Here is a 23,227-nt window from a genome sequence, read left to right on the forward strand (position 1 = left end):
TCCCCGGAGCCGGCGCGATGGAGGTGGGCGGCGGTGGCGGGGGGCGGCCGACGCCGGGCCCCCCCCCGGGCGGGGAGGCGGTCCCCCAGAGCCGCTCCGCTGCCCCCGGCGGCCCCCCCGGCCCCGAGCCGCGGAGGAGGCGGAGGAAGCGCAGGCGAGTGCGGCAGGCGGGCGGGAGGCAGCCCAGTAGGCCGCAGCTCCCCCGCCCCCATCCCGGGCCGTTGTGCCCGTGTTCCGCCGGGCCCTGGGGGAGTCTGTCCGTCCGCCTGCGTGTCTGTCCATCGTTAGCCCACGGGCCGGGCTTCACCTGCCCTGCCATACACCCCGCCTGCCCTGTGTCCCTTCCCGGGGCTGCGGGGTGAGGGCCCAGCCCTGCTCCTCACCAGGGCAATGCCCAGCCAGGGCCCTCCCAGCTTCAGCCCCAGAGAGGCTTTCCAGGGCCTCTGAATCAGAAAATAAACACTCTTTCCCTTAAATTGTCCCAATAATTCCAAGCATGATGCACCCAAGGATGGACCCAGGTTCAGCACCCCACTGCCATGTTGCCTCACGGCGTGCTGACCCCATGTTGGCTCCAAGTCAGATCTGCCCGTTAGCTCTGTGGAGCTTAGGGGTGTGCGCAGGAGCATAGTTGTCTCCCTCCCTCCCACCAGTGCCCAGGATGGGGCCCTGGTTCCTCGCTGAGCGGCTGTTCTGTCATCTCTTTCAATTCCAGTGTGCCCTCCATCAATCTGACCAGCTGCAAGTACGAGAGCGGTAAGTCTGAGACGCTGCAGGGTGTCCCTTCGGATCAGCCCACCGACGGCAAGCTCTTTGGGTGTCCGCTCAGCCAGGGAGGAGCGCTGGTACCAAATTGTCACTGCACAGTTACTTTTGTTTTTTGTTATTTATTGGTTGCAAGTGACTTGAGCCCCTGTGAAAAGTATGGCATTTTTCACCCTTTGGAGTGAGGTGCCCTCTGGTTTAGAGACACAAAATGTGCAACAGCAGTGCAAGCCCCTCCCCCCCCCCCCCCCCCCCCCCCCCCCCCCCCCCCGCATCTGCTACAATTGGTGAGAAGGGTCTAGTTAGGGGCACTTACAATGCAAGAGCAGTACCTGTGCGTGGGGAAATGGTGTGAGAGCTCTCAACTCTTTAGTGTAAAGTGGGTGATGGATCGATACTTGGAACCTCTCCCTTTGCCATCCGTCTCCAGTGATGTGCTCCAGGGACCTGGTCCCCGCTCCTGTCTTGCTCTTCTTTGCTGCCACAAGCTGTATCTTAAAAGAACAGACTCCTAGCTTTTGATGGATGTTATTAGCCAATTTGCTAACAACTATTCTAGCAGTGCAACCACGTGCATTGTTGAAGGTCACAGCCCGGTCGGCTGTGCAAGGAGCACAGTTTTTATACAGAGGGACAGGCGCTGCACGTTTTGCCTGGGGCCGTGCTTGGGCAGTTTGGTGAACCACAGCAGGAGGCGGTGTGGCAGCATGGGTGCCACAGGAACCAGAACTGCTTCACAACGGTTCCTAGCATGCATTGACCTTCATCACCTCGCCAGCCCCGTGAGAGGCCAAATTCAGAACTGGCACCAACACAAACCATCCCAGCAGCGACCTTCTGCTCCAGAGCTTGTGTGTTCTGCTGCCAAAGAGTTTTTGATTTTGAAGATGAAACTAATACCTTCAGAAGACTTGTATCTGCCTGCGTGGTGTCAGACCCACAGCAGATTCAAGCCTGCTGTAGTTTAGGAGGTGCTCTGGGACCCCAAGGCACAGGGACTTTGCAGGCTGATAGCTCCCAGTATACCTGAAGCCAGAGGCTGGGGTGAGTTTAGCTGGGTAAAGCTTGTGTTTCTGACTCCTTGAAGTGTCCCGCCAACACCTTGAAGGGTCCTGCTGATACCTTGCATCTCTGAGAGTGGAATTGCAGCCTGGAGAGGTTTGTTTCACGCTCCATCCCAGGTTACTTTGGGGATTTGACGGTCCCTGGTACTTGTGTCCTCTGCCTGGCCCCCTGTCATGTGCTTGCTTTGGTACAGTGCGGCGGGCAGCACGGTACTGTGGGCTGAAAGAAGCGGAAGAAAATGAGGAGTGGACAGTGTATTGGACGGACTACTCAGTCTCTCTGGAGCGTGTCATGAAAATGAAGCGGTTTCAGGTAAATACCCCCTATGCAAAGGCTGCCCAGCAGGAGGAGCTCAGGAAGGAGGGTGAGACGAGGGATGTTAGTGGAACAATGTGCTGCAGAATGAAACAGAAGTGTCCAAACTAGTACCCGTGCCCCCTTCTCTGCATTGATTCCAGAGGGCACGGGTTCACAAGCCCTTACTTCTGTTCTGTCGCTGGTACGGTGCCATCAGCAACACTTTGGCAGTTAGTAGTGTGAATTGGAGAGCTGCCAACCCCTTTAATGTAGCATGAAATAAATGGTTCTTGATGACAAACGGCTCCCTTCCTGAAGCTGTGATATTCCAGGGAGGGAGAGCCTCAGGGCTGAGATGGAACGAGCAGATAAATCACACTGGTGAAGTTCAGATAAAGCAGTTGTAGCGTAACCTTGTCCCTCAGCAGCTGTTCAAGGCAACCGCAGGCCCAGCTCCCTGTTCTGCGTGCTGGTTTCTCAACACGTGGGCTTTCCTCTGGTCTCAAGGAGGATCCCTGCTGTTCCTTTGCTGATTCTGTTTTTTGTCTGCACCTCTTTCAGAAAATCAACCATTTTCCAGGCATGATAGAGATCTGCCGTAAGGACTTATTGGCTCGCAACCTTAACCGCATGCTCAGGCTCTTCCCCAAGGAGTACAATATATTTCCCCGCACTTGGTGCCTGCCAGCTGAGTGAGTGATACGCATTAATGCAGCTGAGAACAGGGGTATGAAATCAGAAAGTGGGAACCACTATGCTTGACAGCCGGGGGGTGGGGGGGGGCTCTGTGAGATCTCACATCTTGGTCTGGGCCTTCGTAACCTTCCCTGGTACCGACTGGGGGGTTGAGACGCGTTTCTAGTTTCACACATATTTAATTCCTATTAGACTGAACTAGCCCATGGAACAGTGTCCTTTGCGATGTGTGCCTTGCTGCTGGGCAGACTGTGTGCCGCAGGGCTAAATCGGGGGAGAGGGACCCACCCAGAAAGCCAAACGGCAGTGGGCAAGTGGGAAGCATAGATCCGTGTTTCGGTGGAAGGTTTCTCTGCAGCTCAGGGTGAATGGTAGAGACAACTGCAGGGCGGCGTGGCAGGATCCTTCCCCCCACCAACTGGGTCGGTGGGGGAAAGGGGAAGAGCACGGGACTGGGGTACAAGGCAGTTCCACCCCACCAGCTGCGACAGCTGCCTTCACAGCCCCCTGCACCTCTGCTGTCTGCTGCAGCAGAGCACGCTGATGGCGGAGGGTAGTGGGAGACCACAGGTCACTGTGCTCATATGTGTACAGTTAGATGTAAACCATCACCAAATTACTCAAGCTTTGGGGCAGAAGGCCTGGCTTCTCTGATCACATACAGTCAAGCAATGATAGAAATGTGGCTGAAAGACACCAGAGAGCACTTAAAGTTTCAGTGGTTGTAAGGAGACAAAATACCCATTCTTAGACAGATTTTATCCTTACTGTTTCCTGAAAACCTCAAAGTAGGGCTCCCGTCACCTATTCTGGAGCTGAACTCACAATTAGAATGATTTTCTTACTACACGACCTAAAGCATCTTTGCTGAAATATCAGCGCTTTAGTACTGCTCTTGTTTGCACTGGCCTTAGAGAACAGCAGTTTGCTGTGTTTTGCTAATAGTGTGTCATGTCCAGGAAGGCTATCACTGTGTGCCTGCTCAGTCTTCCCATTTCGGGAGAAGACAGACCTAGTTCTCTCATCTTTCTTTCCAGGCTGCATTTCCTGGCTTCTGATTGCTCTTGGCACTGTTTTCTGGAATTTGTCCTGCTTGCCTCTCTGTTTCCCTAAATGTGGTGCCCACTAGAGAGATGATGCTTCTCCATCTGCAGCAAAATAAATAATTGGCATATGGGCTTGACTCTTCAAAGCACCATACTCCTGCTGGAGTTGCTCTTGCAGATCAGCCACGTAATGTGATACGGGAGCTCAGCTTGCGAGCCTCTGCGCCCTGCGTAGAATGCTGTGCTTGTGGCCTCCTGCCTGCTTGCTGATGAGCCGGCATAAAAGGAGATGTAAAGACTTGTGACTTCCTCCTCCTTTGTAGCCAGGGCTTGTTTATTTTCTCCTGCTCTCTCTATGGCAGCAGAGCCAAAATCTTACTGGCTCCTGTATGCACAGTGGTGAGTGCTTCCTACGAACCTCCTGGTAGAGGTGGAGATGTGTGTATCTGGCGGAACCAGGAGAGCATTCAGGTCTTGCAAGGACCAGTTTGTATCTGATGTAGTTCAGGAATAGCTGTACTGTTCCTCTGCTGCAGAAGTTTGTTCTGTACTGGCCTGCAGCACCATAGCTGGAGTACCTAACTGTTACAAGAGAATTCAGGGGCTGGTTTTTTGCAGCTTTTAACAGTCACCCCTTCCTTGCACAGCTATGGAGATTTCCAGGCCTACAGGCACACGAAGAAACGCAGAACATTCATCTGCAAGCCAGACAGTGGCTGCCAAGGGAGAGGTATCTTCATAACACGCAATCCAGAGGAGATCAAACATGGAGAGCATATGATCTGTCAGCAGTATATTGCTAAGGTAATGGGGACAGTCTTGAAACACAGATGGAGGATTGCAACCTCCTAGCTCTTCCAGCCTCCCACATCCTCCTTGTGTCCTTTGCCCTGCGTCTTCCTGGACCTGCCAGGGGCACCGGGGGTGGCTGCAGTGCAGCAGAGGCATGGCAAAAGCTTGCCTTTCTCCTCGCTGCTGAGCTGCTGAGGAGTGGCACAAGCAGTGCAGATAGAGCAGCCAACCTCCAGGAGTCGGCAGCATGCCCAGTAATGTGTCTTTATCTCATGCTTGCTCCTTTTTTTTTTTTTTTCTCACAGCCTTTCCTGATTGATGGCTTTAAATTTGACATGCGTATCTATGTGCTGGTCACATCTTGTGACCCGCTGAGGATTTTTGTCTACAAGGAGGGTCTGGCCCGGTTTGCCACCATGAGGTACATCGATCCCAGCAGCAGAAACCTGGTAAAAAAGGGAAGTTTCCAAAAATGCTCGTGTAGTACCTCTAGGTTTTAGTCCCCAGTTTGTCCTAGCAGCATTCCAGACCCTGAAAAGGCAGGGGCTGGTGAGTTTCACAGGACCCAGCTTTCTTGTTTCCTGTTCTCCCCTCCTTCTGTACCTCCTCTTCATAGGAGGTATTTCAGGAGTGCCTGCAGTAGATCTACTCCCAGGCCCCACATTTGGGCTATTTACTGGTATTATCACAGAATCATGGAGTTGTGTTGCTTGGAAAGAACCTTGGAAGGTCTCGAGTCCAAGCTTCTGCTCAAAACTGGGTCAACAATAAATTCAGATCTGGTTTCTTGGGGCCTCACCCAGTCAGGTGACTGAAAACCAAGGACAGAGACCCCACAGCATTTCTGGGCAGCACTCCTACAGCTTCTTGCCTTTATGAGCGTTCTCAAGTCTGCACCATTCTTTGTCTGCCCATGCTTCAGATGGAAAAGAGGGACCTGGGGATTGTCTGGTGGTACTGGAACAGCCTAGGAGAGGCAGGGAGGGGAACTGGGAAAGCAAGGTGCAGAGTACCGCCATGCCCATCTCCAGGCAGGGGTCTGTAACCTGTAAAATCCCAACAGAAGATGGACTGTAGCATTGGATTGCTGTGCTATGATCACGGGCTGCCCTGAGATGCCCCGGGCTTCGGCTATCTGCCCGCTTGTCACAGAGCTCCATATGTGTACGTCCTCCCTCACTCAGATACATGCATGTCTTGGAGAGAGGTCTTCTGCTTTGGGTGAATAAAGGAAGAGGAAGGATCTGCAGAAATTTGCTGCAGCTTCTGTCCTGAGTAGTCCCTTGTTTATTGGTGAGGCCACAGCTGGAATGGCATTTGTGGAGCTGACTCCTGTGCTCTCCCCCAGAGATAAGGACAGAAGTGCGGAGAGGGTAGAGCTCTGTTAGCTCTAACTTCTGGCTAGAGAGGGAATCACCGGCATGATTAACTGCTTGCTGCAAGTCACTGCCACAGAGAAGAGGCAGAAGTGGGCGAAGTTGGTGGGTAGATTAGCACTAATAGGGCTGTTTCTGTTTGTGGTTAAGAGTAAATGAAAGTCTCTTGTGGTTCCTCTCTCAGGGTGATATCTGCATGCATTTGACTAACTATGCTATCAACAAACGTAATGAAAACTTCGTCCAGGATGACACGATGGGCAGTAAGAGGTATTGTCCTGTCGAGGTACCGCAATGCCCTGTGCACATCCTGCAGGAAAGCTGCATTTGGGACATGGGTTTACTTAAATCTTTCTTGGGGCAAATGTGGCATCACAGGTCAGCTCATATCATCTCCTGTCCTCCACACAGGAAACTGTCCACCCTGAATGCCTGGATGATGGATAACAGCTACAACACAACAAAACTCTGGGAAGATATTGAAGATATTATTATAAAGACTCTTATTTCAGCTCACCCTGTTGTGAAGCACAATTACCAAAGCTGCTTTCCAAACCACACCACTGGCTGTGCCTGCTTCGAGATACTGGGTTTTGATATATTGCTAGACAGAAAGTTGAAGCCGTGGCTGCTGGAGGTGAGGAAGGAGACTGTGTTGAAGCAACTCTGGAAGCAGCAGATAGCCGAGAGCTGGCTTGTCTGGGGGAGGCTCCAGAACAAGGGGCGGTGGGATGAACAGAACTTGTTTGATTAAAAAGAGCCACCTCTTTGGCAAAATTAAACAGGCTATGAAGACAAGTAGCCAAACAACCTGCTGTAGGCTAGGCAGCCTCAGCTCATGGGATCTAAGAGCCCGTTCCCTGTATACCCCTCTCTAACAGCCCGGAGTTCCCTGAACCTTAGGTCTCCTTGACCTATAACAGCATCCTGAATTTCTGATAGCTGCCGCACGCCTGTAGTCCTGTGGGGTGCAGGATCTGAGTGACCTGCAGTGCAGATGGGCATTAGGCTGCAGGACAGAACCAGCCGCTGTGTGCAGCTGCCTGCTTTCTGTCACTGTTACAGGGAAGAATACCCATGGAAGGCATGTGGTGGGGCAAACTGGGGCCAGCGAGCTGGCTGCTGGCGGTGCTTTCTGGGAGCTGGGAGGTGCTGGGTTAGATTAGCTGCTTGTTTTGGCAGGTGAACCACTCTCCCAGCTTCACCACGGACTCTCGCCTAGACTGTGAGGTGAAGGATGCTCTTCTTTGTGATACCATCAACCTGATAAATGTGCATGCCTGTAACAAAAGGAAGGTGCTGGAGGAAGACAAACAGTGGGCAAAGGAACGGCTCCTCCAGGGCCATCAGGCTTTCCGTGCATCCAGGTATTGCTCTTTCCCATAGTGCTACAGGTCCTTAGTGAGAAAAGATGGGGCACAGTGGAGCAGGGTAAAACCAAGGCTGTCTGTCTCCAAATTAAAGCTCCCAGAGGCTGTGGCACTATATAGCCTCTGAGAAGAGATCGCCTGAGTCATCTGTATCCTGCAAGGAAGAGCCAGGGCTCGTCGCTGGGCACTAGGAGATCTGAGATGCCTGGTGCTCTGGGCCCTGTACAGAGTCATCCCCATCAAGCTGTGCCTTCTTGTCACGTCCTTCAGTGCCAATGGGCTGTTCTGGCATCCCTGGGCTCACAATGACGCTCGATGGACTGCAGCACTGCTTCAGGGACCAAGAGCACCCGGGGGCACAGGGCCCTTCTCCAGAGCAGGGTTCCGTTCCCAGGGTTGAGGGGTTTTCCCCCTTCTCTGTCTGCATGTCCTTTCATGACTAATTAATCCACGTGGCCTCTTCAGGCCATGATGAGCCTGCTGCCCAGGCTTTTCTTGCCATGAAGGGCGAGGCAGAAACTCCCTCCAGCTCCCATTTCAATTAGGAGACCTGAAATAACTCGGGACTGGAGACACTGAGCGTGTTAGCCCTGTGCTCTGCATGCCCCTGCAGCCTTGGCTCCTCCGAGCTCCCCGCTAGCAAGGAAGGCTCCCAGCAGCATGCAGGGTGGTAAATATTCCTGGAATAGGGACTTTTAAACTGAACTTCTATTGGAACTGGGTTAGTTGGGTGCAAAGGCTGAGGGACAGGGTGTGAGCCTGGGTGGTAAGGAAGAGACCTGAAAATGCTTCACCAGCACTCTACAGGTAGAGGATGAAGAAGTGCAGGTTGCTTTGGTTCCCTGCAGCGCACCCATGTGAAACAGGCTCCCAAACGGGGAAAGACGGAGGGAAAGTGCTAGCTAGGCCCTTGTCCCTCAGCCAGGACGGCACCTGGAGCCTATTGCAGCTCCCTCCCTGTGATTTCTCCTGGTTGCAGACGCGAGGAGTTAGAGAGCAACCAGGCTGCCTGGCTGTCTCAGGCAGAGAAGTATGAGGACTCGCACCTGGGCGGATACCGGCGCATTTATCCGGCACGTGGAACAGAGAAGTATGAGCCATTTTTCAAGCAGAGCAGCTCCCTCTTCCAGGAAACGGTGTCATCCAAAGCACGAGAGGAGTGTGCGAGGTACACTGCTCCTGCAGAAAACACACTCCTCACAGGGGTGGTGTAGAGACCTCTTGCTTCTCATCCCTTCTTGGGGATGACTCCACTATTTAATAGATGTAAGCAAGCCGGTGAGAGCTGGAAGGGAAGTTGCGTGTGCTATGTCACCATAGCAAAGCAACTTCCTTTCGCATGTACCCTTGAGAGGCAAATACAATATTGCATTGACTTTTGGACTCTGGTGGCACCATGTTGCAAGTGTTCTCCACCCTTTTGGGTGGCACAGCCTAATTCAAGGGCATTTCTAACAGCAGTGAGAGTCTCTCTTAAGAGTACTCCTGGCCCATTTCTTGGCATGCTTCTGTTATGGTGTATTCACTACAGAACGTCTGACTACAGTAAAATGTCCTCAAATTGAAGGCTTCATAATAACCTTTTGCTACTATGGCTCTTACTGAACCAGTGACCAAGACTGTTGTTCCACGTCAGGCAGCAACTGGAGGAAATTCGTCTGAAAAAAGAAAAGTTGGAAGCTGTTACCAAGAAGAAGAAAACAGAGAGGAAAGAGGACCTGCATGGAGAGTCAGCTGGGGACAAATCCCAGATCCATAATAAAACCACAGCTGCCACAACCCGCCTCACCTATAGAAGCACCAGGATGTGGGATAGAAAGGTACCTTGCTCTTGTCGGTGGTTGCCCATGGGGCTCTCAAAGGCAGTAATGTGGCTCTGGGAACAGTGCTGGGCTGTGGGTGTCTCCCAAGAAGCACAACTGTGAAGCTGGAGTTCCCTTCATGAAGCCCAGAGAGCTGACAGCTTGTGCTGGGAGGTACTCGCAAGCACCAGTGTTATCCCTTCCCTGTTGTGGTTCCCACTGGGATCTTTGTCCCACTGCACCCTGAAGCCTGTAATTCTCTTTAGGGCATGGAGTGGTCTGCAACTTGGTCTCTCTTGTGCGTTACTAGGACTTTGCTGTAACTCAGGTCTGTTTTTCCTAAGATACAGCACGTGCAGTACGACTCTATGCAACCCCAGGATATTGTGGAAAATGAGGAGAAGAAAAGAGTAAATGCTCTTCTGCAGCGTGAGAACCTTATCCGAGGCCTGGGCATCATAGATCAGCTCTCCCAGCTGCTCCCCACAACTGATAGACCAGCTGACACCCAGCGATTCTGCACTGTTATCTCCAAGAGCCAGGTAACTGAAGATTGCTCAGATCCAACCTGCAAGGCCGACAGAGGAGACAGCCATTTGCAGGAGGATCATGAGGAATGAATCACGGGCGTTGAGCAGCTCTGGTGTGGCTCAGTTAAATGAGATCCAATGTAGCATCTGGGTCTGTGGGTTTTCATACAGTTACTGACTTTGCCCCTTTCCAAATGGGCATGCTGGGGGTGTGCCAATCAGCTGCATAGAGCCCCTGAGCACCCTTCCCCAGAAGAGCCCTCTCCCCAGTATTCCAAAGAGCAGACCAGGATATTGCCTTTCAGACACTGCTGTGCCCAGCACACAGCTTAGCGTGAGCTGCTGCTTCAGGGCAGCAGTAGGATTCTCCTAGCTGGATGAAATTAATTCCTGGGTAGGCCAGGAGCACGGTAAAGGAGCACACACAGGAAAGAGGGACTGAAGGGAAGCAAAGGGATGTCTAAAAAGAAAAAAAAAGTCTTTAGGCAAATTCTGCACTGCAAACAATGCCTCTCTGTAGACATCTTGCCTTCTACATTATACCATTCCCTGCCCAGGGAAGGTGATGAGTCAGTGCATGTGCCTAAAACCCTGCAGGGCTCAGTCCTCTGACTGCGGCTCCCCCTCCAGAGTCATCCTTGCTCTGCACGAGCACGCTATGGTGTAAAACCTCAGCGGTGCTGCTGCCGCATCCCGGACTGTCTCGGGGTGCACAGCTGAAGAAAGCTGGGCTTGGCAGAGGACTGCACCAGGGGAACCGGGGTTTGGACCTAGACTTAAAGGAGATCTGCGTGGTTGTCTCAAATTGAGTCTTGGCTGCCATGCCAATTCCCAAACCGGGCTACCGGTCTAAAACCCTCAGGCTTCCTGTTGGAAGGTGCGTCCTGGAGCCTGTAGGCTCCATTAGGCTACAAGGGCTGTTCTGGAGCACTGACAGTGGCTGCCACCTGCTGTGTTGGGGAAGGAATAGTTCTGGACCTGAAATTAATGAAAAACTTTGCAAGGTCCATTGCCTCTTCCAGCGGCACCATCTGTTTCCAGAAAGGTCTCCTACTCCTGGCTGGAAGGGTGACACACCTCATAGGATGCTGACAAACTCAAGGCACCAGGGAACCAGAGTTGCAGGAATTATTCAGGACCTAGGAGTTCCTCACAAGAAACTGGAAACAGTCCATTTAATTTAACAAAAGAAGTCTTAGAAGGGATTTGGTCTGTAGGAAATGATGGTAGCTGCCTTTTCCTTTCCTAGACATAGCAGAATGGAACCCGAAACCCAAATTCTGCCTAAAATCTGGATAATTTTTTCAGCAGCAAAGAACTATCTGGGGGTGGGTCAGATCCTTCATTGCTGAGTCTTCCCAGCCCACTCTGGCATTTTTTTCCACAAATCCTGCTCCAGCTCAGCCCGGTGTTATAGGCAGATGACAGGAGCGTCAGCACTGCTGCGTGCAGGTCAGGCAGGCAGCTGCTGTGACCCCTTAGGTGATCTGAATCCAGGATGGTATGGTGTGCCCAGGGAGAAAGCGCAGGGTGATGCATTAGTGAGCGCCTGTAGAGGACTAGGGAAGACTTTTCCTCACCGTCTCTTGCCAAGGCCTCCGGAGCTAAGCCGCAGCCGCTTTCTTTCCTTCCAGCCGCAGTTTCTCTGGGATGTGCTCAGAGGCCAGGACACCCACCGCTTAGTGACACTCATCCCTCTCTCTCTCCTGGGAGGTCCAGTCCGGCCTTCGGGACAGCCGTTCGTACACAAGCCCAGAGCCAATGCCGAGCTGCCAGCCAGCCCGGGCTCAGACCCTGCCACCGCGGGCACCCTCTTGGTTCGAGGCCAGAGCATCCTTTACCATAAGCAGCACAAGGTGCAGCAGAGCCTCTGGGCGCAGGACACGTGCTGGCTGCGCAGCCAGGCAGCGGGGGTGGCAGCGGTTCCCCAGCCCTCCACCAAACCCGAGGGGCTGCAGGTGAGAGGCCAGCGGCTCCCTGGCACCGGAAACAAGGCTGAAGGCTGTGAGTACACATTTACCTTCCTTTGGCTCTGAGCATCCACATTGTGGAGGCTCAAGTCAGTGAACCAGAGCTGTGGGCAGACACTTGGGAGCTGTGGATGTTCCTGGGCGTGCTGGAATGGGAGGAGTGAGTGGGCTGGATGGAGCTCCGAGTCCTTGGGGGAGGCTCAGACCCTGCAGAGGGGATGCTGCACTTTTCTCTAGGAACTGGTGACTACTGGAAGTCTCTGCCTGAGGCCAGTAGCATCCCATTTGCAGGGGCAAGGAAGAAAGTGGGTGGTTTCCCAGGACCAAGGGTTGATGTGCTGGGATGGGGGACCGTGAGAAGCCCCAAAGTCCTTGAGAGTAGGGTCAGAAGTGCAGCAGATGGGACAGCCAAAGGGGTGCATTAGCTGTGGGAAGTACAGAGGAGACACTCGGCAATGCAGCATGGCCCCCAGCCCCTTCTCAGGCCTTGCTGCCGCCACACTGCTCCCAGGTCCCACCACCCGCACCTTCACCCAGCCCTGCCCGCCCTCCCCAGCTCCCCCACCATCAGCTCCAGCCGGTCGCAGCCTGAGGGGCAGGGGCAGAGGGGGTCTGCTGGGGTGTCACAGGGCTGAGCACCATCATGGAGGGCAGCGCAGTGGCAGGCTGCTGACCCACAGAGCTGCCGGTGTCTGCCTGTGCTCTTCCAGGTGAAGCTAGCAGGCCGTCCTGCTGCCCAGGCAGCGGTCACCCGGCGTCCCCAGCCAGTGTGGGCAAGGCCACAGGTGATGGCATCTTCAGCCCTGCCGCAGTCCAGGCGCTCCCCATCGCCTCTGACGACCACGTGCAGCACGCATGTGCCTCGCACCGCACCAGCGCCTCGCACCCCTGCAGCCTGAAAAGCACAGGTAATGCAGCAGAGGGGACACCCGCCCTATGTCTCCGTGGGTGCTCGCCGAAGAACCACGGCTGCTGCACGGGGAGGGTCGCCCTGGGGCCGGTGGTCTGTGCCCCCTGACCGGTGTCCGGGCCCCACTGCCGGGCACCCCCGGACTCTCGGCCGCGAGCAGCTCTATCCCCGCCTGCGCCCCCCCCCCCCCGGCAGGCTGCTCCCTCCGAGGCCCTCATTCCCCGGCGCCGAGGCCCCGCCGGGCCGCCCCGCCCCCGGTTCCCGGTTCCCGGCAATGGCGGCGCTGCTGCGGCGCGGGCTGCGGGCGGCCGCGCTTCTCGCCGGCACCCCACGGCGGGCGGCGGCGGCGTCGTGGACCGAGGACTCGGAGCCGCCGGACTCGGCGCTGGAGGAGGCCGAGAGGTGCGGGGCGGACGGGCCGGGGACCGGGCCCCGGACCGGGCCCGGGCCACTCACGTCTCTCCCCCACAGGGCCCGGCGGCGGCGGGCGGCGGTGCGGCTGCAGCGGCTGCGGCGGGAGCTGGGCGGGGGGCGCGGCGCCCCCGAGCGCACCCTGACCTGGCAGGCGATGGAGCAGATGCGGTGAGCGGCGGGGCCGGGGCGGGCCGGGGCGAGCGGGGGCGGGCCGGGGCGGGAAGGGCCGTGCCCCGGTGACCGTAACCGTGCCCGCAGGTTCTTGCGGCGGGAGCTGCCCGAGGAGTGGCCGCTGGAGCGCCTGGCCCAGGGCTTCGGAGTCAGCCCCGACGTGGTGCGGCGGGTGCTGCGGAGCGGGGGCTGCCCCCCGCCACGCCGCCGCTTGCGGCAGGACGAGAGAGCGTTGAGCGCCGCACCGGGACCGGCATCGGCTGCCGGCCGGGAGGTGCGCGCCCCCGACGGCACGCTGCTGTACCGGCTACCGCGGGGCCAGGGCGGGCCGGGGCCCGGAGAGCAATAAACGGCTGGACGAGACCCGCCTCCCCCCGCGCTGCTTCCGCCGCGCCGGCCATGGGCTCCGAGGCGGCGGCGCTGCTGGAGGCGGCGGACTTCGCGGCCAGGAAGCACAAGGGGCAGCGGCGGAAGGACCCCGAGGGCACCCCCTTCATCAACCACCCCATCGGTGCGGAGACCCGCCGGCACCCGCGCGACCGGCCTGGGAGAGCCCCCGCACCCGCGTCCCGCTCCCGGGGCACTGTGTGCCACCGGGGGATCCCGGCGACCCTCCACCTGCCCCGGAGCGCCGCCCGCCCCCGGGAGACCCCCACCCCGGCCCCTGGAGAGAGCCAGGCCCCCTCTCCTGTGCCACATCCCTGTCGCCCAACGGGGGTGCGACCCCCCTCCCCCGGGCGCAGCCCACTCCCGGGAGACAGCTACCCCCCCGGGTCCCTCCCTCCCCTGCCCCACTGCCGCGTTCGGCCGCAGGGGCTCTCTTCACGCTGTTGCGCTGCCCGGGACTGTTCCCACGGGAGCAGCTGCCCTGGCCCGGAGCTTCCTGCCCCCCCCGCGAGCCCCCTTCCCACCTCTCTGCTCTGCGTCGCAGGCGTAGCCAGGATTTTGGCCCACGAGGCGGGCGTGACGGACATTGTGGTGCTGCAGGTAACGACCGGTCTGACCCCCCCACCCCCCTCGTTCCCCGCCGCGGCAGCGGCCCGGGACAACCCCCCCCCCCCCCCCCGACTGTCCCCTGCTGGTCCCAGGCCGCCCTCCTGCACGACACGGTGGAGGACACGGACACCACCTTCTCGGAGATCGAGGAGCGGTTCGGGGAGGCGGTGAGGCGCGTGGTGGAGGAGGTGACGGATGACAAGGAGCTGCCCAAGATGGAGCGAAAGCGGCTGCAGGTGGAGCGCGCCCCCGGCAGCAGCCCCCGGGCCAAGCTGGTCAAGCTGGCCGACAAGCTGTACAACCTGCGGGACCTCAACCGCTGCACCCCGGCAGGTACCACCCGCGCCGGGACCGGAGCCCTGTGCGCTCCTGGGGGGGCTGACAAGCCGCTCCGCCCCCCCCCCCCCCCCCCCCGCCACGGCGGGGGTTGCCCGCGACCGCTCTGCTGCTCCCCGCTGCCTCCGCGGCGCCGAGGGACGGACGAGCCCTCGGTCCCGACCGAAGTCGCTCCGAGCCCGGCCCGGCTGCAGGCGGCGGCTGGGAAGGGAAAGGGTGGGGGAAAGCACCGTGTCGGGGGGGGGGGGGGCGCGCTTGTGCCGGAGGAACGGGGACCGGGCCTCCGGCGGGGCTCGGGGAGCGGCGTCCAGCCGGCGGGGGCCACCGGCGGGGCCGCGGCGCCCGGAGACGGCCCGTGTCCGGGCCCGGGAGGGTCTCGGGGTGGCGGAGACTCCCCCGGGCCCCTCCCGCCGGTGCGCTTCCGACCGGACGTGACGCAGGCCTGTCCTCCGCAGGTTGGTCGTCGCAGCGCGTGCAGGAGTACTTCCGGTGGGCGGCGCAGGTGGTGGCCGGTCTGCGCGGGACGAGCCCGCCGCTGGAGGCGGCGCTGCAGCGGCTCTTCGAGGAGCGCGGCCTGGACCTGTGACCGGCACCGCTGGGGCCCGGCACCGGCACCGGCGGGCGGGGGTGGGGAATGGCGCGGCGCGGCGGCCAATAAACGTTTGCAGAGCTGAGAGTTCCGCCTCCCCGTGTTGCCATGGCACCGGCACTTCCGGCGCGGGGTTCCGGAGTGGGGTTCCGCCGGGGCCGCGGCCGCGTTCGGGCGTTCCGGGGTCGCTCCCCCGCCATGGCCTTCGCCGGCCGCCGCGATGTGCCCGAACCGCCCGACTTCGGTATCCTGAAGCGGCTGGCGCGGGACCAGCTCATCTACCTGCTGGAGCAGGTCCGGGCCGGGGCCGGGCCGGGGTCGGCCCGGGAGGGCGGTGGCGGGGGGGGGGGAGGCCAGGCCCGGGCCCCGGAGGGATCCCGCGGGGGGGAGGGGGGCACGGCCCGTGAGGGACCCGGTACCGGCAGGGGAGGGGGCTCGGCCGGCCCCGGGACCTGCTCTTAGCTCAGTCGGGATCAGAGTTGAGGGGCAGCCGGTGGGGCACCGGCCCCATGCCCCACTTGCCTTCAGCTCCCCGGGAAGAAGGACCTGTTCATCGAGGCCGACCTGATGAGCCCCCTGGACCGCATTGCCAACGTCTCCATCCTGAAGGTACCGGGGGGCCGGGGCGGGGGCTGCCTGCTGCCCACACTGCCCACTCACGCCCTGGCCTCTCCCTGCAGCAGCACGAGGTGGACAAGCTCTACAAGGTGGAGAGCCGTCCGGCCCTCAGCACCAGCGACCAGTGAGTCCCACAGCACCGGGGCTGCCCGCCCAGCCTGCAGCCGGCCCTGCGGCCAGGCCAGGCCAGGCCAGAGGGAAGGTGGGCAGGTGGGGGGGGGCAGGTGCCTGTTCAAGTTGTCAGCTCTGGATTTGGCTCCGCTGAGCACAAGGAATCTCTCACTCCCCCTCTGACCACAGGCTCTGCTTCCTCGTCCGGCCACGGATCAAGACGATGAGATACATCGCTGGTGAGTGTGAGCAGCTGAGGGGCACTTGTCTGTCACCCGCTGTCGGTGGGTGTCATCTCAGCCCCCTGCTGAGGCTCGGGGTGCAGCTGCCTCTTGGGGAACATCCCACGCTGCATGGGCTGAGGGTCAGTGGTCTGGGCTACCGGCACTGAGTGGGCTTGAGAAGGGCTTTTGGCAAGGCCGCAGCCCTGGCAGACAGGCCCTGTAGCCGGGGTTTTGCTTTCCTTTAGCCTGAGGTATTTTGGGTCCTGTGAGAGGTGGGACCCTCATCAGACAATAGGGGTTGTGCCGTTTCAGGGGGTTGGGCAGCCTTTTTAGGGTCTGCACAATTTTTGTCGGCAGATATTGTCAATGCTGACAAGATGTCAGGGAGGAGCAGGAAGTACAAGATTATCTTCAGCCCCCAAAAGGTCAGTCTGACTGTGCTCTGCTGCCAGTTACCCCATTGCTCTGTGTCTGCCTGGCCTTCGTGCCTTCCACCCCTTCTACAGACACCAAAAGTTCTTCATTTCTATCCCAGAAATGTTTAATTAAAATCAAACATTGTCATGCCTGGGAATGAGCTCCCCCCTGCCCCGTCAGATCTTTGCCTGCGTGCTCGGGGCCTGGCTGGGCCCTGAGGGTGTCTCCTTCTCTTCCAGTTTTATGCTTGCGAGATGGTGCTGGAGGAAGAGGGAGTCTTTGGTGGTGAGTGAGGCTGTGGTGTCTGCCATTCCCCTCCCCAAGGTCTGGCTCCTGGTAGCTCTGATGCTGCAGAATCCCAGTACTGGGATCCCTGTGGTAGCAGGGATTGGGACTGTGGGCAGGAAGCGGAGGTTCCCTTGAGCCTGGCTCCTGCCTGCAGGCAGGCATGTGCACACCACAGCATCGGCACCTCTCCTCTGTCTTCTGGGAGGAGAGTTGGTCCTGCCACTAATCCCTGGGGAAAGGCCCTATCACTCTGCTCCCTAAACCCCTGTTTGTAGGGCTGTTGCAATTCTTGGGGCTGTTTGTGCTGAGGGCTGGGTAACTGTCGCCTTTCCCCATCCCAAACTCAGATGTCACCTGTGATGAATGGTCCTTCTACCTGCTCCCTTTGGACGAAGACATCATCAGTATGGAGCTGCCCGAGTTCTTCCGCGACTACTTCTTGGTCAGTGGGACGATGCTGCAGGGACACTGCCCTGCAGGGTGGCAGCCCTTCCCTTTATCATCTGTTGGGCTTGGGACAGAAGAGCTTTGTTCAGAGAGCTGATGTGTGATGTCCTGCTCAGTCCCCTCAGCCCTCGCTGTGGGCCTTTGCTGTCCTGGGGTGGCTTTTGCCAGAGGCAGCTGCTCTGACAGGCTGTGATGCCTCCCCTCCTCCACACACAGCCCCCCTGTGCTGGCCCCTCTCTTCTCTCACGAGCACCTTCAGGGCATCTCAGCACATTGCTGTGCATGTTTCTCCTGGAATTGCCAAGCCCAGGGCCTGCTCCATCCCCAGTTCCTCTCTAGCCAAGTCCCCCAGTGTGGCAGTCCTTTCGTAGCCAGCCTGTCCAGACTCGCTCCCTGACGTCTCGTGGTCCCTGCAGGAGGGAGATCACCGCTGGATCAACTCCATTGCTCGAGCCCTGCAGTTACTGAACTCCCTGTATGGACCTTTCGGCAAGGCCTATGGGATTGGCAGGTGTGCCAAGGTACGGCCCACGCTGCCGGGCTCGGCCAGTGCCCAGGGAAGCCTCTCTGGTCCCCTAAAGGGGTACAGCTCCCAGGGGATCAAACACCATCAGCCATGTGGCATCGCGTTGCAGCATCTGCTGCTCATTGGGGTGTTGCGGAGCACCGCGTGCCCTGGAGGGCAAAGCATTTGTGCTCAGCCTCAGGCCCACTGCAGCTGGTTGTCCCCATGGGTGGCTTTGTCCCTCACCCTGGCTGGCACACCACAGCAGCACGTGAGGGGCTGAGGCAGGCTGTGGGCTTTGGTGGGAGTCTGGGGCTGCTCCCCCAGACCCTGTCATGCTCTGCCCATCACAGATGAGCTACGAGCTGTGGCGGGACCTGGAGGAAGAGAGCGAGGGGGACAGCCAGGGCAGGAAGCCGGAGATTGGCAACATCTTCCTCATGGACAGAGGTAGGCTGGAGCAAAGGGGGCAGCGGGCGAGGGCTGGCCAAGGAGGAGCAGTCTGGGCTGGCAGCTTGCCCAGAGAAGGGTCTCCTGGTGAGTGGGGCAGGGAGAGCCTGTGCTGGCTGCAGGGAGCAGCAGGAGGTGTGGGGCGGCTGGCTGCGGGGGTCAAGGCCCATCAGGGCCATGGCGGGCAGCATGGGTGGGCAGGGGAGGCGCAAGGAGCGGGAGGGCAGTCTGGGCATCGGCTCTTGTTGCAGACACAGACTACGTGACAGTACTGTGCTCCCAGGTGGTGTACGAGGGGCTGGTGGATGACACCTTCCGCATCAAGTGTGGTAGGTCACTAGGGAAAGTGATGGGGCAGCGCGGGGCTCCGCACCCATGTAGGGAGAATCTCTGGGGTTTGTGCCTGGCATCAGCAGACCTAGGGCCTGTGTGCTGAGCCAAAGCGGTTCCCCACGGGGACAGTCCCAGTGTGGGGTGCTGCTGGAGGCTGTCCATGAGGACAGCCCTTGGTCTGACCAAGTGGCTGGGCAGGCGTCGCCAGTCTCTGTGGCCTTGTGCAGCAGGGACGGCATTTGCCAGGTTGTCGCCAGTGCTGGGGCAAAGCAGCTCTTCATCCTTCTTGTAGGGAGCGTGGATTTTGGGCCAGACGTCACTTCTTCTGACAAGAGTATTAAGGTGCTGCTCAATGCCCAGGACAAAGTGAGTCCTGCTCACATGCTTCGGGGGAAGTGGGTCCCCAATGCTCAGGTGGCACCGGGAGGATGCTGAGCGGGGCATTTCCTCCTGTAAGCCTGAGCATGTAGTGGCCGGGTGCTGCTGGGCCTCGGAGCACAGGTTGGGATGAATCGGGACAAAGAGAGTGGAGAAACGTCATCTGTAGGCACAGGTCGGCTCCTGTAATTGGCAGAGTCCTTGCGTGCAGGGGTGTGTTGTGACAGCCAGTTGGAATTTTGGGGCACTGACCTCCCTGGTGGGGATACCACCTTGTCTCACTGCTGTTCAGGCTGCTGGCAAGTGTCAGCTCTGGGTGCTGCGGTGCTGGAGGCTGTGGCTGGCCGGGCCCCGTGCTGGCACAAGGGAGTGTGAGGCCCAGCGCCCACTGCTGTGGTGCTCTCTGCAGGTCTTCAGCCAGATTCGGAACGAGCACTTCTCTAGTGTGTTTGGCTTCCTGAGCCAGAAGTCGCGTAACCTGCAGGCACAGTATGACGTGAGTGTCACCCCAGTGTGTGGGATGCCCACGGTGCTGTCCCTTCACAGCCGGGTCACCTCCCTGGATGCTCTGTCTTCTGCAGCGGCGCCGCGGCATGGACATCAAGCAGATGAAGAACTTTGTGTCCCAGGAACTGAAAGGACTAAAGCAAGAGCATCGCCTGCTGAGCCTGCGTAGGAACCGGGGCTGGGATGGCAGGAAGGCAGAGGCCCTTGGCCACTGCAGCGGCTGTCTGGGTTCCCAGGGGTTAAGGGGCCTTGCTGGTCCCCTGCTGGTCCCGAGGAGGGGCAGATGATCCCAGCGGTGGGCAGGGCAGCAGAGGCTGTTTGTTCATAGTGGTGCTGGGGGACAAGCCTGTTACTCCTCCAAAGTGGCCATCTCTCTTTGCTCTGCAGATATTGGTGCCTGCGAGTCCATCATGAAAAAGAAAACCAAGCAGGACTTCCAGGAGATGATCAAGGCTGAACACTGTGAGTGCTTTTCCCTGTCCCACATCTGTTGCTACCCCCATCCTAATCCTCACTCCCTCACCCTCTGCTCCGACCCACGGCCTCACTTGTCCCAGGCCTGGGCAGCCCCACACCTGGGTGCCCCCGACGTGACCACAGTCCTTCCAGACCGACCATTTGCACTGGGGTGGGTCTTGAGGTCCCAAATAGGGTCAAGTTTCATTCTGAGTGGGCTGGTGCGTGGTGGGGTGGGAGGCCCAGCATCGCAAGCCTACCCTCTTCGCTGGGGCTCGTGGAGTGAGGCCAAGCCCGGACTCCAGTTTGGTTGCTGGTGAGAGCCCTGGGAGTGGGCGAAGTGACGCAGTCTCTTCCTCCCCCATAGCTCTGCTGGAGGGCTTCGACATCCGTGAGAGCACCAGCTTCATAGAGGAGCACATTGACCGGCAGGTGAGACCTCGCCGAGCCGGAGGCACGGGCCGCTCCGACCACCCTGTCCCGCTGTGGGGGCTGCAGGTGTCTCACTGCCTGCTCCCACACAGGTGTCCCCCATCGAGAGCCTGCGCCTGATGTGCCTCCTGTCCATCACGGAGAACGGTGAGGTGTCTGGCTGCGCTGGGCAGGGAGGGGCGGCACGGGGGCCCTCCAGCCTTGACGCAGAGCTCACCCTGGTGCTCCCCACAGGTCTCATCCCCAAAGACTACCGCTCCCTGAAGACCCAGTACCTGCAGGTGAGTGGCTGGGGGCTCACAGCAGAGAAAACACCGCATCAGACAGGGCTTCCCCTCCCTGCCTGCTGCTCCCCACGAGACACCAGGCAGCAGCGCTCCCCAGGGATGCTCGGACTGTCTCTGCAGGACAGCCACTGCTTCCATGGGCTCCGCACAAGCCCTGAGCTCTGCCTGCCCCTGCCCTTTGCCTGCAGGGTCGCTCTATGCAGCCTCCCCGCAGAGGTGGCACCCTGCCGCCTTCTTGTGCTCACAGATGGGCTTCTGTGCTGATCCGACTGTCCCCTTCCCTAGAGCTATGGGCCCGAGCACTTACTGACCTTCCACAACCTCAAGCGCATCGGGCTGCTGACCGAGCAGTCGGCTGGAGAGACCCTGACTGCTGTGGAGAGCAAAGTCAGCAAGCTCGTGACAGACCGTGCTGCAGGTGAGAGCCAGCCTCTGCCCCACGGGTCCCCTGGGAGCCCGGGCTGTGGGGAGCCCTGGGGCAGAGACCTGCCCTGTCCGGGAGCTGTTGCTTCTGAGCTGGCTGGAAGCACATGGCAACCGTGGGCGCTGCAGGCACAGAGCCTGTCCCCAGAGATGGTGCTGCAAACGGGGCAGCAGGACTGGCAGGCACCGCTGGCGTTTCTCTTCTAGAGCCAGCAGCTCTGCGCATCCCTCTTAATCCAGAGGCTCTGAGCTGTTTCTCCTTGGCTTGTTTTCCAGGAAAGATCACAGATGCGTTTAATTCTTTGGCCAGGAGGAGCAATTTTCGAGCCATAAGCAAGAAACTGGGGTTGGTATGTCCTTATGGGGCTGCTGGCCTGCTGCTCTGCCCGTGTCCCCGCTGGTGCCAGAAGAGCTCTGGTCAGTCTGTGCCCGTGCCCGGCTCTCCAGGCTGGGCACCCCTAGAGACACACGCTGCATGGGGCCAGAGCTGCTGCCGCCGCTCCAGGTGGTGGAGGGGCTTCTCCCAAGGACAGGGGGACACTACGGGCTTCCCGGTCAGCCCCGGCGCTTCGGCCATGCGGGGGCTGGGGCTCACCTCACCCCCTGCGAACGCTGCAGCCCCGCTCCAGGACTGGTGCTGGCTGCGTGCAGCTGCCTGCGCACTGGGGGACGCAGCTCCATGGCCTTAGTCCAGGGGAGAGGTGACATGTCCATCCCTGGCCCTCCGACGCACAGCCTGCACGGGCTGTGTATTTGGGCATGGGGCGGCAGGGCAGGAGGTGGGGGCAGAGGCTTGCTCTGAGTGTCTGTCCCTCCCTATCCGCCCACACCTCTGGGGGGGGTCGGTGAAGCCCGGAGCACGCTGGTCCCGTACCCGGAGTATCGCATGTCTCCGCAGATCCCCCGGGTGGACGGAGAGTACGACCTGAAGATGCCTCGGGACATGGCTTATGTGTTCAGCGGCGCCTACGTCCCCCTGAGCTGCAAGATCATTAAGCAGGTGAGGCCACCTGTCGCTGGGGAGCACAGAGTGTGTCCCCCCGAGCCCCAGCCCCCTTTCGGGGGGTTCGGTGGGGGTCCCTCCACCTGGGGCGGGGGCTGGCAGTGCCCCAACAGGGCCTGAGCCTGACCCCCTTGCCCCGTCCCTCAGGTACTGGAGCGCCAGGGCTGGCTGGGGCTGGAGGAAGTCGTGCGGCTGCTCAACGGCAATGAGTTTTCCATCTCGGGTAGGGCCAGAGCTGGGCTGGGGGGCAGGCGGGCCTGGGGCTGGTGGGTTCGACAGCGTTCTGCCCCATCCAGACAGCACCGTGGAAGACAACCCTGCCTGGGAGTCCCAGCGCGTCATCCTCGCCGTCTTCCTGGGGGGCTGCACCTTCTCTGAAATCGCTGCTCTTCGGTTTTTGGGGAAGGAGAGAGGTAAGGGCTGCGGGGGGGGACATGGACTGCTGCCCGCCGAGGGGCAGTGAGTGGGCAGGAGCTCTGGGGATTCCCATGGTCACGGTGTAAAGCCGAGTGGTGGCCACATGCGGTGTCGGTGGTGGCTGACCCCTGGGAAGGGGGTGCCGAGATCCTGGTCCCCCCCAGGGAACAGCCCAGCCCTCGGCCAGGAGCACCGTCTCTGCCCCACGGCGCGGCCGGGGCTGGCGGGGGACACTGGCAGGGCCTCTCCCCGCAGGGTGCAAGTTCATCTTCCTGACCACGGCCATCACCAACAGCGCCCGGATGATGGAGGCCATGATCGAGGCCAAGGCCTGAGGCCCGGAGGGGGCTGGGGGGGGCTCTGACGCCCTCCAACCCCCACCCACCCCCCCATCCCCTTCGTGCCAATAAACATCTCTCCCGGGACGGATCCGGCTCGGCTCGGGGGCGGGCGGGGGTCCCGCGGGGGCAGGAGGGGGTCCGGGCCGGGGGAGGGGCCCAGGGCCGTGCGGGACAGGTCGCCCCTGGCCCCGGCGGCGGCCCCGCACATGCGCAGTGGCGCTCAGGCACCGCCCAGGGTTGTTGGAGGGGGCCACCCGCGCGAGGTCACGTGGTCGCCGTCAAATACCGAGCGCGCGCCCAGCGCCTGGCGTAGTGCCGTTACGCGTAACCACACGGCGCTGCCGGTCTCGCTTGTGATTGGTTAGAAACCCCGAAGGCTTCTCGCTGCCATTGGCTAGCGGCCGGCTTGGGGCGGGGCAGAAAAAACTTAACTGAGAGGGCGCGGCCCGAGCGGCGGTTGTGGGC

General features: G+C 59.7%; 3 protein-coding genes across 7 annotated transcripts; all 3 read left to right on the plus strand.

Annotated features, from left to right (window-relative positions):
* Positions 1 to 17: 17 nt before the first annotated feature.
* Positions 18 to 13,553, plus strand: TTLL13 (tubulin tyrosine ligase like 13; the record flags this gene model as incomplete). Its single annotated transcript, XM_082488600.1, has 18 exons — positions 18 to 154; positions 716 to 817; positions 1,874 to 1,923; positions 2,024 to 2,142; positions 2,689 to 2,819; positions 4,517 to 4,673; positions 4,967 to 5,117; positions 6,220 to 6,307; positions 6,449 to 6,674; positions 7,220 to 7,404; positions 8,387 to 8,575; positions 9,044 to 9,227; positions 9,554 to 9,751; positions 11,374 to 11,743; positions 12,420 to 12,617; positions 12,780 to 12,942; positions 13,091 to 13,201; positions 13,292 to 13,553. The coding sequence occupies 18 exons, from the start codon at positions 18 to 20 to the stop codon at positions 13,551 to 13,553; spliced, it is 3,021 nt and encodes a 1,006-aa protein (XP_082344726.1).
* On the plus strand, positions 12,883 to 15,212 carry HDDC3 (HD domain containing 3). The gene is made up of 6 exons (XM_082488535.1): positions 12,883 to 13,021; positions 13,091 to 13,201; positions 13,292 to 13,715; positions 14,136 to 14,191; positions 14,293 to 14,533; positions 14,992 to 15,212. Exons 3-6 carry the CDS (start codon positions 13,604 to 13,606, stop codon positions 15,120 to 15,122), a joined length of 540 nt encoding a protein of 179 aa, XP_082344661.1. The 5' UTR covers positions 12,883 to 13,021; positions 13,091 to 13,201; positions 13,292 to 13,603; the 3' UTR covers positions 15,123 to 15,212.
* A 58-nt stretch (positions 15,213 to 15,270) lies between these two features.
* On the plus strand, positions 15,271 to 22,839 carry VPS33B (VPS33B late endosome and lysosome associated). 5 transcript variants are annotated; one of them, XM_082488711.1, is made up of 23 exons: positions 15,271 to 15,419; positions 15,654 to 15,734; positions 15,806 to 15,867; positions 16,044 to 16,093; positions 16,436 to 16,503; positions 16,735 to 16,780; positions 17,131 to 17,225; positions 17,647 to 17,751; positions 18,089 to 18,185; positions 18,437 to 18,514; positions 18,811 to 18,884; positions 19,306 to 19,392; positions 19,478 to 19,568; positions 19,791 to 19,865; positions 20,227 to 20,291; positions 20,384 to 20,438; positions 20,526 to 20,572; positions 20,864 to 20,996; positions 21,278 to 21,351; positions 21,900 to 22,001; positions 22,152 to 22,227; positions 22,301 to 22,417; positions 22,677 to 22,839. In XM_082488711.1, exons 1-23 carry the CDS (start codon positions 15,324 to 15,326, stop codon positions 22,754 to 22,756), a joined length of 1,854 nt encoding a protein of 617 aa, XP_082344837.1. In that variant the 5' UTR covers positions 15,271 to 15,323; the 3' UTR covers positions 22,757 to 22,839. The 5 variants fall into 5 exon arrangements, with proteins under 5 accessions (XP_082344837.1, XP_082344838.1, XP_082344839.1 ...); XM_082488712.1 differs by having other exon boundaries at positions 15,809 to 15,867; XM_082488713.1 differs by lacking the exons at positions 16,436 to 16,503; positions 16,735 to 16,780 and having other exon boundaries at positions 15,809 to 15,867.
* Positions 22,840 to 23,227: the final 388 nt, after the last annotated feature.

This window comes from Vanellus vanellus (genome assembly GCF_965231255.1).
Source record: "Vanellus vanellus genome assembly, chromosome: 11".
Taxonomy (NCBI): Eukaryota; Metazoa; Chordata; class Aves; order Charadriiformes; family Charadriidae; genus Vanellus; species Vanellus vanellus.

What these genes read in the sequence shown, in the direction of transcription:
- HDDC3 (XM_082488535.1), top strand. Translation starts at nt 13,604, where the DNA reads ATGGGCTCCGAGGCGGCGGCGCTGCTGGAGGCGGCGGACTTCGCGGCC. An exon ending in CTTCATCAACCACCCCATCG is followed by an intron (nt 13,716 to 14,135) that starts GTGCGGAGACCC and finishes TCTGCGTCGCAG; the next exon opens with GCGTAGCCAGGATTTTGGCC. An exon ending in CAACCGCTGCACCCCGGCAG is followed by an intron (nt 14,534 to 14,991) that starts GTACCACCCGCG and finishes TGTCCTCCGCAG; the next exon opens with GTTGGTCGTCGCAGCGCGTG.
- VPS33B (XM_082488711.1), top strand. Translation starts at nt 15,324, where the DNA reads ATGGCCTTCGCCGGCCGCCGCGATGTGCCCGAACCGCCCGACTTCGGT. An exon ending in TAAGCAAGAAACTGGGGTTG is followed by an intron (nt 21,352 to 21,899) that starts GTATGTCCTTAT and finishes ATGTCTCCGCAG; the next exon opens with ATCCCCCGGGTGGACGGAGA. An exon ending in GTTTTTGGGGAAGGAGAGAG is followed by an intron (nt 22,418 to 22,676) that starts GTAAGGGCTGCG and finishes CTCTCCCCGCAG; the next exon opens with GGTGCAAGTTCATCTTCCTG.